We start from the raw sequence: 17,993 nt of genomic DNA, 5'->3' as shown, positions 1-17,993 counted from the left end.
TTTCTTCAAAATCAGTGTATTTTCCCTTGATTTAAGCAGGTAAATAAGATAATCTGCCAATGGAATAAGATTTTTGCACTTAGAATAGGAACAACTCCTCTCCATCATCTTATTTCAAGTGCAGTTTATCATCTAATCATCTTATTTTAGAGGTAAACATACTCATTCCATTGACAGATCATCGTATTTACCTGCTCAGACCAAGGACAAATACACAAGTTTCAAGAAAGTTTTACTTACTTTTAGTTCTCTTTTTGCAGCGTGTGATCAGCTGGGTTCCTCTGTAAAGAGAAATCAACTCACTGCTGCTCAGCATGCCTGTCTGGTGATGTGACGGCTGCAGTTTAGACTGGCCACATGCTGAAGGTGACGGGGCACATCACAGGTATGCCCTAATCAGGACGTCTTTGCTGAAAAAAAACCAGCAGCTTCCATCGCTCAAACTCGACCCCGACACGCTCAATGGCGACCACATCATGAAGGGTAGTGCACGTCTGAAAGTGTCTTCCATTTGCAAACAGGATTTTCAATAAACTGCTTATTTATCTTTAATTTATCTAATGTTTTTCCACAATTAGTGAAGATAAGGCACCTTGTTGTCTAATACATCTACTAAAACTGAAGCAAAACAGTGTCATACAAATAAAACCTTAACATAGATAGAACAACTGAATAAGATATACATCTTTAAACTTATAAAATGCACTTTCCAACATTCTGTCATATTACAAGCACAAATAAATGCATTTTATTTGGATTTTATGTGACAGAAAAACCCAACCAACTGTCCCTAGTTAGTAAAGTCCACCTGTATCATAAAAAGGTGTCGACGGGACAAGTCACAGATCTGGCCTTCAGTGCAAAAATGGAACTAAAAGTACGTAAAATATTCTTGAAATGAGTGTAATTGTCCTTGATTTGAGCAGCTAAATAACACGATCTGCCAATGGAATTAGTGTTTTTACCGCTAAAATAAGATACATAGATCTATTCACTTGAAATAAGTTGATGGAGATGAGTTGTTCCTATTATTAAGAGCAAAAATCTTGTTCTGTTGGCAGATCATCTTATTTACCTGCTCAAATCAAGGGAAATACACTCACTTCAAGACAATTTTGACTTACATTTACTTTCCTTTTTGCAGTGTTCATGGAGAAGTGGCAAGAATAAGGAGCTCCGGTAGGATCAAAACAAAATGTAACTTTTAGGCTTGCATACACTAATCTGGTGTGGAGGAAAACTCTCACAGGATGATGCTGTGGCGACGCTTTTGTTTGGTAGGTATAGTTAACCTGGTGAGAGTTAGCGGCAGGATGGATGGAGCTAAATGGAAAATGAGCTGGAAAAGAAAAACAGTTTAAGGCTGCTAACGTTATCGTGCTGCAGTGGAGGTTCACTGTTCGGCAGGACGGCGACTCTAAACTGCAGCCGAAGCTACAACGAAACGGTCCGCAGCTAAATTCAGTCTAAGGTTAGAATGGCCTAGACAAAGTCTAATGGAGAATCTGTTGCCAGGCTTGAATCCTCTCCAACCAATCTGACTAAGTTTAGGCTGCTTTTCTATAAGAGTTTTAACTAATCAATTGATCTATAAGAAAAAATTACCACATTTTGACCTTTGTCTTTAAACTTTAACTCAGCAAAACTAATGAATAAGGAAGATTTAAGATTTAATTGTACAGCTCCTGGATGGAGAGCTGGCTTGATTGATTCCCTCCATTGGTTTGTTCCCATGTTTCCCTGACAAGTTAGCAAACCAAGATGATTACCTATAAACCATGGTCTGTATGTGTCCATTGGTGTTGAAGCTTCTCAATTTAATCAAAACAAACAGTCATTATGCTTATTTATAGTTTATCACAATCTGCATTGAACTGGACAGAAGTAGTCCCCGGTTAATTGAAAGCAGTAACATTTTCTATCCAATTTGCAGTTTAGACCCCAGAAACCTCTTAGGTAAGCGGGATTAGGTCCCAAAAGTAAAAAGTAACTAATGGGAACTCTTATAACCTTGCAGAGCGCCGTACCTTTGACGGGAAGCTCCACGGTGACGTTCATGTTACACAGATGCCCCTGGCAGCATTCCACTATCTGCGCCGGGGACGGCGGCGTGTTGCAGGTCATCGTGCCCTGCTCGTACACCTTGAAGCACCCTTTCTGGTACACAAGCGAGCCGCTGCTGTCCGTCACAGACGAGAAACACTGGTAGCCCAAGCAGCGACCCCCCGGCCCACAAGAGCTGCCCTCGCACACGCACTCTTGCTCCTCTTTGATCGGACGCTTCTTTTCCCTTTCTGCAAAAGATTCAGGGGAGAGGGCGGCTCGTTAACAGCTGCGTCTCATTTTATTCACTGCAGAATAAACATGTAATATTCATTTTTTTTTTTTGTCAAGCGTTTCTTCTGCATGCGAACGGCAGTCACCTCTTTCTGGGACCTGCACCGTGACGTTCATGTTACACAGATGGCCCTGGCAGCACTTGACGACATAGAGCGATGACGGCGCCGCGGCACAGGTGGCTCTGCCCTCCTCGTCGTCCCTCAGGCAGCCCTTCTGCCGGACGGCGCCCCCGTCAGTCACGTTCAGAGAGGAGAAGCACTGCTGGCCGGTGCAGCGCCCGCCGGCCTCGCACGAGCCTCCCTCGCACGCGCACTCCTGGTCTCTGAGGGCCGGCCTGCCGGCAGACAGCTTGACATCTGATAAGAGGAAGCACAGATAGGAGAAAAACCCATTAGAGCAATACCATTACTAACCCATTAAATTAAATGGCATTCACTCACATCAGAAAACATGTAGGTGGAAAGCATCCCCTTGCTGGCCAGGTGCTGCTAAGGTTTAAACACGTTTTGCCCCGTTTGTAATCCAACCCTTACTTTTATGGACTGGATATTCTGATTAACGACCTTTTAATGTTGTAGTCTTTAAAAATAAATTTAGGCTTAAATGGCATCATTGTGAATGTTAATAAATAGTTTTATAATAGTTTTAAGCAACAACAAAAGAAAAACACAGGCCATATAACTTTAAAATAAATATAATGCCAAAAAAAAAAAAAAAAAAAAAGATTATGTTGTAATTGTTGAAAGTGATCCGAATTGAGCTGAGGAGTAATCCATGCCTTCCTGTTTCTCAGGGGAACCAGTGACGTGACAGCGGCCCATTACGCTTAGCCCCTCTTCAAAATGGGAAAAAAAAAAAACACAAGAATATGCCTTTCGGGAGAGGCCGGCGTCTGCGTATCTTCATGAATCGGGGGAACGGCCACAAGAAAAGAGCTGCCCGAACTTGTCCAAAGCCACAATTTATGTGCACTTTGACTGTGGGCTCTGCAACATTTTTTCTTTTTCCTTTGGTCCTAATTTCCTGGAACCTTTTAAACAACAAAAGCAGTTTCTTGTGTTGCTTCCCTCACAACAAAACATGGCCGTCAATGTAGAAAAGCTAAAGTCTCCTCACGCATTTCCGACTACGGCGACTTCAGAGTCCAGAGCGGCGTTGAAAACAGTGAAATCAGACAAGTGCAGCATTAATATCTGATTGTTTCAAAGCAGGTGTGGTTTAAAAAGGCACTTAGAAAGGGTAAAAGTACAAGGGTAGTACTGTGCCCCCTGAAAAGAGGCTGGTGGGGAGGAAGTACTTTTTTCATTTACCAAGAGGCTTTGGATGCAGTTTTGTGCATGATGAGCGCAAAGAATTTAAAATTGTTGGACTGTTTCTAACATTATAACTCAGTCACATTTTGTTTCTTTTTGGCTGCTTTAAAAAAAAAATGTTACACCAAAAAAAAAATAATAAAATATTTTCCTCATGTTTTCTGCAGTTTTACATAGGTTGTGTAACATATAGTCATTTGCATGTTATAAATTGTATGTTCAGAAAAATACTGCACTGCAAAAAACGGATCTAAAAACAAGTAAAATGTTCTTAAAGTTAGTATATGTGTCCTTGATTTGAGCCAGTAAATAAGATTATCTGCCAATGGAATGAGTATATTTACCCCTAAAATAAGATAATTAGACATCCTGCACTTGAAATGAGATGATGGAGATGAATTGTTCCTATTTTAAGTGGAAAAATCTTATTCCATTGGCAAATAGTCTTATTTACCTGCTCCAATCTAGGACAAATACACTAATTTCAAGAAAATTTTACCTATTTTTAGTTCTGTTTTTGCAGTGTGACTTTGTTGAAGAGGGAGAGGTCGCAGAAATACATTTGTTTCGAAAATGATACATTTGGAGTTACAGGGTTAAAGCTCATACTTTGTTTTACAGCTTTTATACAAATGTAATTTTATAGCTGTCAGCAGTGATAATAAGTAAGTCCTTCATAGAAACCAATATTTTATGTTTTTAGTAAAAAAAAACTAAACCTGCAGGTTTCTTTTCAGCAGGGAACATAAACGACGACCTGGACTCTGGACAGCGTAAACAGATTGTGCTCTCTGTCCCGCTCCCTACATGATCCAACATTGTGAAATGTTGCAGGTAGAAGTCTAAGTGGTCGTCCTATGGACCAAAAACAGGGTTGGACTATTTCACCCATTCTAGAAATGAAGTAGTGAACGTGACATTCAAAGCTTTATTTAGGACTGGGATTGGATCGATGCAGTAAGAACCGGATGTGATGTATTTATCACATTTCACCTGTTATCGTGTTACTAATCCAAGCACAATTTAATACAGGGTATTTTTTTTCCTCTGGGTTTTTTTTTAAACTTGCAGTTGCAGATAAAAAGGGCAGAGGCTGACGAAGCTGTAGAGCCCTAAACACGATCCCCTTTACACAGTACTAGTTCACAATACTAGTTATCTATATATTATACTCATAGGATAAATCTATCAGTAAAATTCTGTTTATAATAATATTCATCTCTATATTTATTCAGTACATATTCATGTCCTGTACATATGGAACCATTGTTAATCCTGCACTTGCTGCTATTGCACTTCTGGTTAGACCTAAACTGCATTTCATTGCCTTGTACCTGTACCTGTGTAATGACAATAAAGTTGAATTTAATCCAAAAAAATCATCTTTAGGAGTGCCTTGACTAGATTTCAGCTTCCTAGGAAGCGAAACGGGAACAAAAATAAGAAAAACTCAATACTATTAGCAGTCCATCATGAGCAGATAGTTTTTTTTATACTCTTAAGCTTGGTTGGCAGATAAATCTGAATACTTCCACTGTATCTCAACGATTCTGATTGAAATATCTATGAAAACAAGTTTCCAACCCAAGAGGAATCTGACAGTAAATCAACAGGAGCAATGGGTTAGGAAGTTTGATGGTAAAATAAATATTTCCAGTCCGGTGACTGAACGGTTCGCTTATTTTCCCCCGCGCTTTCCGTAGTCGTCGCACAGAAACCTCACCTTTGGCCGGGAACTGCAACGAGACGTTCATGTTGCACAGACGCCCGCGACAGCACTCCACCACCAGCGCCGCAGTCGGCAGCTCTCCGCAGCGCCGCGACCCGTCTCCGTCGCCCCCAGCAGCGACGCAGCCCCTCTCGACCACCGTCGTTCCGTTCAGCGCCGACAGGGAGACGAAGCACTGCTGGCCAAAGCACCGGTCCCCGCTGCTGCAGGAGGGCCCTTCACATAAACAGTAGGCCCCCGTGCCGTCTTCACCTGCAAAGAGAGCATTCATGCCACACGTCAGACCGCACCTTTTATTGGAAAGAAATGCTGCACCGTCCAAATTAACGACAGACGCCCCCCCTCTTGTTGCTGTTGTGTCCCTGTGGGATAGATGTCTGCTTATGCCTCTTCCACGTTTGGTTAAACTGGACGTGCTGTAAACACGGGGCGAAGAGAGCGGCTTGCCACTCTGAAAGGCACTTTCCGCTGCAATCCACTGCAGCTGTTTAAAATAACAGTGCCAGACAGCAGATGAAAGGGAGACAGACTAAGGAAGGGGTGGCGAGGAGGGGGAAGAAAAATGTGTGATTTTTTTTTTTTTCTCTTTCTCGGTGTATGCTGCAAGAGAAAGGAAAGCGACAGAGAGAAGACGGTGTGCACTCTTGGTGACAGAGCAGGGGAACTCTGCATCCAGAGGTAGCAGGACCAACTATTTCAGCTGGATACGGTCTTTTTGTGCTTTATTTTTTTTTTTTTTTATTGTTGAGCTCAAGGTCTCTTATTTAGTGATTTTAGACAAAAAATCTTACCTTCCTCGCTGGAACAGGGAAGGACCAGAGAGAGCAGAACCCAGAGAAAGGCCCCTCCTGTCATTGTAGACCTAAAAGGGAAAAGCAGGGAAAACGCTCAATGAGAACTTCACTGTCGATCTGATTTAAACATATACACACATACATGTGAAAATCCGCAAATACATCTGGCTGACGTTGGGTAACTGAGCTTCTCCGAATGGATTTTCAGAGCTTATTTCGGGGAGAAAGGCCACACCAAGAGAAGCTGAACAACTCACCCTCGCAATTACTTTACAGACACAACTTTATAAATGAAGACTTTTTCTTTCGCTCGCCCAAAAAAAAAAAAGTCAACACCAAGTTTCAAATGCTCCAGCAAAGAGGGTCTCATGCCTTCCTGTTGGCCCTGGCAACAAGGCATTGAGTGGCAAGCAATGGGGAAACTGGTGCTCTCTCATTGGCTGCCTCTGTGTGAGAAAGAGAGGGGTGTGTGTGTGTGTGTGTGTGTGTGTGTGTGTGTGTGTGTGTGTGGATGTCTGTGTGTGTTGGAGGGACCGGCTGCCTGGCAGTGATGGAAAGAGCGAGGAGGAAGACGTCGACATAGAACCGCAACACTTATCATTCACCTGGAGAGTAATGGAGGGGAGGAAGTCACACTTAACAATAAATTATTGGTCAAATAAATGCTTCTTTCTTCTTTTCTTTTCTTTTCACAGCTGGCAGCAGATATTTACATAAGCAGTACAAAAAGACTGCATTTTGTTTTTTTAGCACGTTTCTTCCAGTTTCAGGTCACTCAGGACAGCCCGGGTTCTTTCTACTTACTAAATGCCAGAATGATTGGTAAGAGCAATGGTTGGAACATTTCCTGAAACTTTCTTAAAACTCAGAATACATACATTTCCTCAGTATTTAGTAGAACTGACTTTTAAACTGTATGATTTGGGTCATAATTTACGGCTATCCTTCCACAAGAGATTTTGCTGAGATTCTGGCACCTCCTTTCAGACCAAACCGGTGTAACCCAGACGGGTCTGTGGACCGCCACACTTTTTTTCAGCTCAGCCCACAAAATCTCTATGGGACTCAGATCGGGGCTTTATAATTAATTTGATGATTAGAGTCATTGTCCAATTGGAGGACACATTAAAAGGTGCAAGCTTTAACTTTCTGCTTAGTGTCTTAACATGCCGCGTCAATGTTTCTGCATATTAATCTTTCCTCCTGCTGCCATCGATGCCGTTTAGTGCACTTCTCCCTCCTGAAGCGCCACACAACATGATTCTACCACCGCCGTACCTCACAGATGGAACATGGCTGTTTTTCCGCATAAACGTAGCAATGGGCATTACGGCTAAACACTCCCAATCAATTCAACTGAATCCATTACGCCAGCGCTAAGTTCCAACAAACGTAGTCTACAAACCACAGAGATCAAAATGTATATACAGAAACATCTCCAGGGTTGGTCAACTCACATCCTCAAGAGCCAGTGTCCTAGGTGTGTTTATGCATCGCTGCTCCAACAAAGCTGCGTCAAATGGCTGAATTATACTCTCAATATGTTGTGCAGAAGTCTGGAGACAAACTATTCATTAGATATTAGGTGTGCTGGTCCAAAACCACGCAGGAGACTGGTTCTGGAAGGCTGGAGTTGACTAATTCGGTTGTATGCCATACCATGTTGATCACGTTTAGGTCATTTTGCTGTCTAAGGAAACCCAGACGATCGCTTTGCATCACTGACTTTGCAGCAATCCCTCCTACTGAACCTACAACTACCGGGCAGCCGACTGCATCGTTACCTTTGAAGCAATCGCCCGTACTGAGCATACTTGTGACGACAGCGGGAAGGAAAGCTTCTCTCAGGCCCAAACCTCCGACTCGGTGAGATCTACAGCAACAGTCTATTTTAACCGATGAACGCAGCAGCTTAGGGCTTCTGGAAATTGTCTTCACGGATGGACCAGACTTGTGGAGGTCCAGAGCTCTTTTCCTGGTTTCTTGCCTGATGTTCATTTCTTTTTTTTCTTTTTTTTAGCTGTAGTCCTAAATTACATCCATAGGTATGCATCGATCCAACTCCAATGTTTGAATTTAACACCGAAAGCCCATAAAGTCACGAGTTAGTCTTGTGAATTTGAAGAAAGCAAAAATCTCCCTCTCACTGTTCTAGCATTATTCCAAGAAATATAATCTCTGGTAATCCTTACTGATGTAAAACAGGAAACAGAGAGAGACAAAAGAAGGTATTTTGTTGTTTTATATTGCGTATGTTAATGTATATTAAAACGAAATCAAATGCGTCCACGTGTCAGTAATTACATAAATGTCAAAATCGTTATTAACTGGATTCGTTATGCTAAAATAATCACGGCAGTATAAAGTTACACAGACTGTTATTGATTATGTATTTAATTATTTTCTAAATTATTTAGATAAAAGATAAATTGATCCATTTATTTAGGAAGAATTTACAATTCCTTTTTAAATTATCACAAACATTTTGTTTTCCACTTATCTACTGGATAGTGGCACTTTCTGCTCTCGACAGTACAGACAAATCCCTCCATCTTCTTCAAGTTTGTGAAGCCATGGGTATTGCCAGTTTTATCTGGCAAAACAAACTACAGGGGAAGTTAAGCCCCCAAGCTGCCCGTTTTATGAAGATAATATGTGCAGTCTGCGGAGACGTCGCCTGGAGTATGCCCGGGTCATGTTATCCCGAGCGCTGGGAACGTTATCTTGGCAACACGTGCGCCTGAGTGCATCTGTGCCGCTGATAAATACCCCAACACCACCTACGTCCACTCCCACCCCTCCTTCCTCCCGGGCCTTTGTGCCCATCTTCCAGACATAAATGATTAAGCACGTAATGTTAGCGTCGGCCAACGGCTGCGTCTGCACAAGCCGCTCGCGCACAGACCACATGCTGCTCCTTTAATCAGAGCACAAAAACAGAGGCTGCCACACAGAGATAATCAGGAGCTCCGTCTGCTCCCCTGGGACCAGGCAGAGGAGGAACGCCAGCGGGGGCAGACGGCGGGCAGGAGGGCACGGCCTGGGGGGCAGCGGGGGGACACTAGGTCAGAGAGCGACATGTGCAGCCTGGATCAGAGAAGTAAACCAAGAAGAAGAAGGAGGGAGAGAGGGGGGATCTAGTGTTAGTGCCAGGGGGGACATGAGATAGGACACCGCGCTTTAGGGAGGTGAGGTTATTGACTCATCTCATAGCTAGGAAAACCAGGCAAGGAGATACGCTTGTGCGTAAAAGACCAACTGGAGCCCGTTTAGGTTTACACAGAGACTAATCTTGCCAAAGGAAAAGAGTAATACAGCGTTATATATAAAATTTGAATTACATAAAAGTAGTGAGAGGACATCTATTCAGTTAGTAATGGCCTTTACTCTTCGTTCTTTTCTTTCCCATAGAAAGTATCTTTGGTCAAGTCTCGTCTGTTCTTGGACGGTGTAGTAAAAAAATAAATAAATATGGACATAATTAATTTTTGGAAAGATTAAAACAAGAAGTGCACAAGGAAGGTTCTCTTGATCCAATGATTCTGTGTTTAACCGTGTGATTTTTTCTAGATTTTTCACCGGAGCTGTGCACTTCCTGTTTAACCTTTTCCCAAAGAAAGTACCCCTAGCCCAGAGCCTCTGTGTTTAGCTGTCTCTTTTATCTGTGAGTCTTTTTTCTGACTCATTAATAGAACTACAGATGCAAGTGACTTTGCATCCCCTATGTTTTTCCTTCTCTCCATAGAAAGTATTGCTGGCTCAGCGATTCTGTGCTTCGCGAGGTTTCTTTGCTGAACAGAGCCGCTGGCAAAGCTTCCCTGCTCTTCGCCGTAGCTGGACGTTTCAACCGAGCCCGGTTCTGCTGTAGGTTTCTTCTTGTTAAAGGGAACTGGTTCCTCACCATATAAGGTGCTTTATTTTGTCGTTATACATTCAACAAAATTATGTAGATCAGATGGAGGGTAGCTTTTGGCATTATGAACTAAAACTGAATTTGAATGCGTCGTTTTATGAACCAGACTGAATTGGCTTGTATGCAACTGGATGTGAATTTAATTATACGATTGGATCGCTGTGCTGGAAAGATCTGGATGGATTTGAACAGATATGGACAGAACTGGGTTTTATAAGACTTGTTATGATTTGGATCCATCTGTCTTGGAAAGTGCCTTGAGAGGACATTTGCTTTAAAATTCCCAGTTTGATAAAATGTTCCCATGAGTGGCTCTGACCGGTAATGGCAGGACGAATTAATAATTAGCGCGTTAAACCATGCGGTAAAACAGTGAATTATGTGTAGGTCGATTGAAACAACTACTAAAAAACATAAACAGCCTCAAACAGACAATGATTTGTTGCATTTCTCCTTGTATTTATACACAAACGGCCTTTTGCAGCTAAAGAAATAATCTTGGTCCTGGTTCATTCCTCCCAATCATAAACTCTGGTTTAAATGGAAAATAAACATTTAGCATTCCCAATCATGCTGGGTTATAAAAACTGTCTTCATATGTCTGGTGTTAGCAAAAAGTCAGCCCATGCAATCAAAACATATGGATATTTCCCTTTAAGTTCCTCCTGTTTCCCCAAAAACACTTGTTGGCTGAAAATCTAAACAGGTGAGACGTTCTTACAACTCATATTGTATAATTAGAATGTTGACTTGTAGAATATCTGGCTGTCATTTAAAGTGTTTACCAAATGCATAGCGAGGAGTATCACAGAGGCATGACGAAACATGAAACTGGCCAACAGCTTTCGACACTGGAAACCTCAGGAGGGATTCTTGGGAAAGAGAGAGGCAGGGCTAGCATCTGCACAACTGACTGCGATCCCACCGCGCAAATTTTTTGTGGCGCTCTGCGAGTGTGAGACCGTGTGCTGCGGCCCTCGTCTCCTGTGTAATGAAATCACTGTGCAGCGAGTGCTCACAGGGGCTGACATTCTGCCATGGGTGTCGTCTCACCCCTGGCTCAGTGCTTAGGGGTCATGGTGCACAGAAGTCGGCAGCCGTCTGCAGGGTCGACAGCTACGGACCTCCAAACTTCAAGCAGCCTTCAGGTTAGCCCCGGAACGGTGCAGAGAGAGATTTGGTGGAAAGGTTTTTTCCTTGGCTAAGCAGCTGCATCCAAAGCAAAAACAGCAGATTGAGCCCCGACTGGACTGCAGAGCGGTGAAGACGTGTTCTCTGTACTGACGACTCGCTAATCGCAGTCTGGTAATCCAGCAGACGGGTCTGGGGAAGGCAGTCGGACAAGTGAACGGCACTTGTCCGACTGCATTGTGTCAAGTGTAACGTTTGGCGCAAAGGGAATTGTAGAGTGGCTTGTTTTTTTTTTGTTTGTTTGTTTTAGACAAACCAGTCCACTGTGAGCCACACCTTCGCTCCCAACATCTACGTCTGACCTCACGAATGCACTTCTGCAAGCCTAGTGCGATATTCTTTTTGCTCTCTCTCTTTTCTCTTCATAGTAGGTACACCTGGTCTGGCGTTCTGTTAACTGTAACATCATCCAGAGAAGACGGATCACCCGCTATTACTATCTAATGTAGAACAGATTACTAGATCAATGTGTGCTTCTGTGCTTTTTTGTTTCTCTTGTTGTGTCTCTGCTCTGTCTTCTGTAACCCCCAGTCGGTCGAGGCAGATGACCGTTCATACTGAGCCCGGTTCTGACGGAGGTTTTCCTTCCCGTTAATGGGGAGTTTTTCTTCTCACTGTCGCTTCATGCTTGCTCAGTATGAGGGATTGCTGCAAAGCCATGTACAATGCAGACGACTCTCCCTGTGGCTCTACGGTTCCCCAGGAGTGAATGCTGCTTGTCGGGACTTTGATGCAATCAACTGGTTCCCTTATATAGGAAAATTTTTTGACCAATCTGTATAATATGATTGAACTTGATTTTGTAAAGTGCCTTGAGATGACATGTTTCATGATTTGGCGCTATATAAATAAAATTGAATTGAATTGAATTGAATATTCCACATAAACACACTCCCCAACCCTGTGGAAATTATCTCCCGGAAGAGTTAAAGCTCTCATATATGCAACGGTTTGGCCGACATCATATTTTACCCTATGAATTAAGCTTGGGCTGTCACTCGATACAGTGTACTGTAACGTGGGTTGAAAAGCGAGCGTCCTACTCCCATAACTCTCCACTTGAGCCGTCTAAAAGAGACACCACACAATTATGACCGTCGCAGCACCTTTAACCAGCCCAAAATGTACGCACGCAAATTATTTTCTGCGACGAGTATTTGTCGATTTCAAAACCTCTTACGTTTTGGACCCGGCTTTAGAGGTGACGCAATTCAGCTCAACGCGATATAATAGAAGTGTGAGCAGCACCAAGGAGACAGCTGAAAGACACGTTTAATAATAAAAGAAACGGAGAAAAAAAAAGAAAAAAGACTGGGTACAGCCACAATCCCGCTGAGTGCTACCGGAGAGATTCAAAAGTAAACTTTGCTCGCATTTTTTACGCCACGTTTCCCATCCCCGGCCTCCTTACGCTGATCCCACCGGAGAACCGTTTTCACAGCTACTCTAAAACGTTGAGCGGAGCTTAAAGTGTTTATGTAGAGATGATTGCACATGCTTTTCAGATCCTGTTGTTAGTACAACTAAACCCAAAGAAGCAGTCGCGATGAATTAGAGAGATGTCAGACGTTCCTGAAAATCGGATCACCGTCCATTACGTACAGCAGACGGTTGAAAAAGCTTTTCATAGGAGCTAAAAAAATATATCCATGTGGTATGATGCTTCGTTTGTTTGGTCCATTTACTTGGATTCTACACATTTTTATATTTATTAAAAAAAAAATCACCAATTCAGACAAGCTTTTTGAGTTATCTGCCCTATTTGTTGATTTCAAAATACAAAATAATATGGATCACTATGAATTTCTGCAAGAGGGTCCTCCTGCATGCAGACTTTAAATACAATATCTGTAAAAAACATGAGCTTGATAAATTTATTGATTTGATCGACTTGATTGATAAAACATAGGGAGGAAACTATAGGAAGGAGGGCAACAATTTCCCTCTGGGATTATTAAAGTATGTCTGATTCTGATTCTGATTCTGAGAAAGGGTTAACCCAATAATATGAAGGAAGGAAGGAGATACGGGAGGAAGGGCACATGGGACAAAACCAGAAACAAACCACACAAAGAGGAGGAACAAGGGAGGAGAAAAGGAACAAAGGACAAAAAAAAAACGGAAGGACACAAGTAAGAGAGATAGGGACACAAGGAGGAAGGTGACACGGAAAAAGACAATTCTGTAAGGACAGAAAACAATATTTAGACAACCGAATAAAGTCTTTCCACAGCCCTTTATTCCCCCCCCCCCCACCTATCAAGACCTGGAAAAAAAAAATCCTGACATCACATTCCACACTTTTCCAGACTGCGTAGGAACCCTGCATTTAGTATTCAGGTCAGCTACAATGAGAGAATGACAAAACACTACTTTGTCTGATGAGCATGGTGCATCACCGAGGTTGAGGAGGGAGGCTGCTGGAGCCCTGCAGGAGCTGCTGAGTCATCACGCTGGCAGAGAGGGAGACGAGAGGTGGAATCTGTGTCTGTGCTGGCAGGCTGGCACCGTTACCATGGCACAAATAGCCCCGGCACCGAGGAAACCGCAGCGAACCGCAGGGCGGCGAGTGCAAGAAACAGGCCGAGTTTTCGGGGCAATGCGGAGCCTGCTGTTCGTGTCCCTGCCGCTACGCGTCCCCCCCGCCACCGACCTGCAGCCGGAGAGCCAAAGAGCCGACGTGCCATCAGGGACGCGCAGATGGTTCGCTCCTAGGTGGATGTGGGTGTAATGCAGACCTGAGGGCAAAAGCTGTACTCTTTGCAGCAGCCCACATTCGTATCCACACCACAGCGTGGCGGAGCAACATGCTCACCTTTCTCTGCCAAGCAAAACACAACAGTGGGAGCGAATAAGCCGGAGATAAGACGAGTAAACAACCTCAGCCTAAATCCTAAAGAAGGTTCGGAGGCTCTCCCAGTCACAACAAGTCTAGCAATATAGAAAAAATTAATTCTCACTTAGCACTGATGAGTCAAACATAAAAGCCGAATATCAAATATGTCTCCGTATCAGTGGAGACAGGAATTCCTTTTTTTGCAAAACAAACTTGTTAAATATTGCAGAACAAAAAAAATGCTATTCTCAACAAATTACCCGTCCAAAGATGTATAAAACCCACAATGAGTAGCCGGTCCATGGTTACAGCACAGCAGACTGCAAAATAACAATAAGCTTGCTGTTTCGCTGCAAATCACGCAGTGCAAGATGGACCCAATAACAATATGGGATAAAATCTGGTGCAGTGCATACTGCATATTTGCTAATAAGCTGATTTCTCTGCAAACTGGAGGATGCTCTCAATAGGGTTCTCTCAAATTTAAATTTAATTTCCCTCTATCAACAGTTTGTATAACTTTTCCCCTGCTCTGCTACATGAGATATGGGACCTTCTCTTCACCAGCTCTCAGTTGGGTCAGAGGGAAAAGGCTGGATGTGGGCTTACGGAGACCAACCACCGATGAAAATGCTGTTTTCCACGTTAAAGTCGCCTTTAGATTTTAGTTTGGTTGCACAACATCAGGAAAACGGGGAAATTGAGACGTTAAAGTACAATACAGCCATGACGATGTTGATTGAGATTGATCCACTTTTTCCTTACCGCTCGATTTCTTTCCCATTGTCAAGATGCTCCAACAATTCTCCCCTAGCTTTAGCAACTTGATCAGAGATCCGGATCAAGTGGAGTTAAAAATAAAAACTGACAACCAACTATTACCTCCAAGCAGTCCTTTGCAATTCTCATATTTCACACACTGATAATCCTAAAATGATTGATTTTTTTATAATGTGAAGCTGTAGCGCTTTAGCCATCTCAAAGTCATTTTCAGTTCAGTTTTTGTTCATTTTAATAGGTGTGTGCATTTTGGTCACAGAGTCTCTTATGTTTTCCCTTGCCCTGACAAATGAAACATATTAGTCCAAACACGATGCATCTGCAGGGAGAATTATCTTATTATCCTCCCGGCATGAGAAACAACTTAATTTCATTGTACATTTTTGACAAATTATTTTCTACTTCTTTACGCAAGACATAAGACAGCTAGGAGGCTGGTTCATGGTGAGCTAACCCTGGGCCCAGGATGTTCATTTATTATAGCTTCCTCATTTTGTCTTTCCATGTGTTAAACTAAGCAAAAAGGTAAGAAAATTATTGGTCAATCATTTATTTGGTGCTTCTTCAGAAATGAATCTGAAGCTATAAGAAAATGTTTTTACTTTTTAAATGGCGCCACATTTCAAGGATTAACTTGTTCTTTCGGTGCTGCTGGCTGACTGCACAAACCATACGGGTCCATACCTACATACCTCCCTCGACCCGAAAAGCCAGACCCAGTGCAAGTCAGCTGATGCGAGGGTGTGACTACCTGAACACGGTGAGTCAGGGGCACGAAGGCGCCGGGCTGGTTTCTGAAATGCAGCACCGTTTAAGGGGAAACCAACAGCTTTTGCATCAACAGTGATTGGCAAGAAGCACTTTTACCAAGAAAATGTTTATGCAAATATTTAGAAAATGCTATATAGGAGTAGTTTTATAAACATGGTAAAATAATTGTCTTAAGTTTGTACAGGCATCTGTGGTAGGCATTCTCAGCAGTCTTATCGATATTGTAATTATATTATAATCATGACCAAAATTAAGAAATATATTGTGATATAAGTTGTGGCCATATCTTCCAGCCAGAGGTTTAAAGCAACTTTTCCAAAAAAAAACAACAAAAAAAAAACAACAGAACCGAATGAAAGTTGAAAGTTTTGACTTGAGCAATGTATGACCATTTAGCTCCATAACTTAGAAATTTACCTAAACTCTACGCCTCTTTTTGAGAGTTCTGCTTTTAAAAATGACAAACCCAGAATTACTTGAATACATCTCAGGAACTACGAGGTTGTAATTTGAATTTTCCTAGTATCACAATAAAAAGGTAACAAGAAAATACTACAAAAGGTCTAAATATCAACATTTAAGTTATTGAGAGGGAGTAAACGAATATGGTACGCAGTAGAAAATTTGAATATTCTTTGGACAGTGTGTTGTTAAACCCTAATTATCTAACAAACCACAACAAGAATCTGACCATTAATGGTACCTAACTTCATGCAAAAAAAAAAAAAAAGGGTTTTAGAAAAGATACAATGGTTTAACCAAATGGATACAAAGCAGCTTGTTTACAGGTAAACTAGTGGTTGCAAATTAGCATAGGAGCCAATTGACCAACAGCCTACTTATGCACAACATTCAATGAAATACAACCAAATCCACATTAAATCAGAAGACGTGTAAACTGATTTTTCTTTTGCAGCTCAGCTTTTAAAAACCTCCAAAATCTAACACACCGCGGCGCCTTCACACCGAAGGCTAATGCATCCACGTCCTGATGTACCACAGTGATGTACAGTCACTGTGGTACTTGAAACGTGGGGCTTTTTAACCTCTGGAAGCGCATGTTCACAGGACAAGAGTCCCATCAAGCAATGAATGAAAGAGGGACTTCAGAGCTTTTGGAATCCGCGGTGCCCCATCAGGCCCCAGCCAGGCTCCGGCTCTCATGGCCCTTCAGTTTCCCAGCGGTGGCCCTCTTTCACAAGCAGAGGAATGAGACCAAATGCAAATGGACCCCTGCTTATGTGCAATTGTCACTCATGAATTAATTGTAGCAGGCAGAAGCATAGCAGGTTTTTTGTTCCTTGGATACACTGCTGCCCTGGGTGTTTGCTCACACACATACAAAGTACTTGCCCTAGATCAAATGTACTCGGAGACAATGGGTGTCTTTTCTCCCCTGACGGTGCCCCACCCCTACAAACTACCTACACACTAACGGCACCACTGAGCAAAACAGATAAGCGTTTTGATTACACTTCTTTTCCCCGTGAATTCGCTAAACGTCTTGATTTGTTTGCCGTCAGCAGCCCGAGACATAAAGAGCCCGGCGTGCAGAAAGCAAGCTTGACAGCATTTTAACTCCTATACCGGCAAATGACAGAAGCAGCTGTAAATAAGCTACTTCTTTCCTACTTAAAATAGCGCTTTCCTTCTGCCGGTTTCAAAATGGCCTTGTTTTGTGTGAAATCCACTAAAAACAACCTTTGAAGGTTTTCTTGACTTAACAAGCCTTCTATGCAATTGTCACCATAGCAATTAGGCATTCATTTCTTCTTTTTCTTCTCCTTCACACAGCCTCCAAAGCATGTAAAAACAGCCAATTCAAATACAGTCTTTATGGCCTTCAGACGTGTTTGCACAAAGAGGAATGCACAAACACGCATGCTTCAAATGACCATCTCTCAAAGTTCACTTTACTGGGGGCAATGCGTCACCCAAAAAGGACACACGGCTCTGCGTCAAGGTGGACACATCTTGTTCCTCCAGAAAGCACTGAAATAGCAGCATGTAGTAATGAGCCTTTGCTGTTTTGTTTCCTGCCAGGAAAAGACCTGCAAAAACCATAATGAGCCACGCCATGCTGATAATCACTAAGTAAACAGCTTGCACCAACACAACAAATGCATATACACACCACGGTGTTCAGCGGTGCAGCTGGATCTCTGGTCCTGACATCCTGCTGCCAATCTAGCCTTTTACGGCCGGCAGAGTCTCCTGGCTTTCAAGAGGAAAGGCTTCTGAGATATCAGGCCCAGCTGTAAATGTCTTCCACTTCCGTTTTCACACATGGTCTGAAACCCTGAACTTTTATGGACATTAGCCCAAG

The 17,993-nt window shown here is 42.6% G+C and overlaps 1 protein-coding gene across 1 annotated transcript in view; it reads right to left on the bottom strand.

Annotated features, from left to right (window-relative positions):
* Positions 1–17,993, bottom strand: part of LOC105934161 (activin receptor type-1) — a 44,933-nt gene that overhangs the window by 14,998 nt on the left and 11,942 nt on the right. The window contains exons 2-5 of the mRNA XM_036139427.1: positions 6,174–6,244; positions 5,377–5,634; positions 2,424–2,696; positions 2,028–2,294 (exon numbers count right to left, since the gene is read on the bottom strand). Coding sequence (XP_035995320.1) covers positions 2,028–2,294; positions 2,424–2,696; positions 5,377–5,634; positions 6,174–6,237 — 862 coding nt within the window. The 5' untranslated portion in view covers positions 6,238–6,244. The remainder of the gene's footprint in view (positions 1–2,027; positions 2,295–2,423; positions 2,697–5,376; positions 5,635–6,173; positions 6,245–17,993) is intronic.

This window comes from Fundulus heteroclitus, chromosome 7 (genome assembly GCF_011125445.2).
Source record: "Fundulus heteroclitus isolate FHET01 chromosome 7, MU-UCD_Fhet_4.1, whole genome shotgun sequence".
In the NCBI taxonomy this organism is placed as follows: Eukaryota; Metazoa; Chordata; class Actinopteri; order Cyprinodontiformes; family Fundulidae; genus Fundulus; species Fundulus heteroclitus.
Note: the sequence above shows the minus strand (reverse complement) of the source record. Positions and strands in the feature narration are given on the sequence as shown.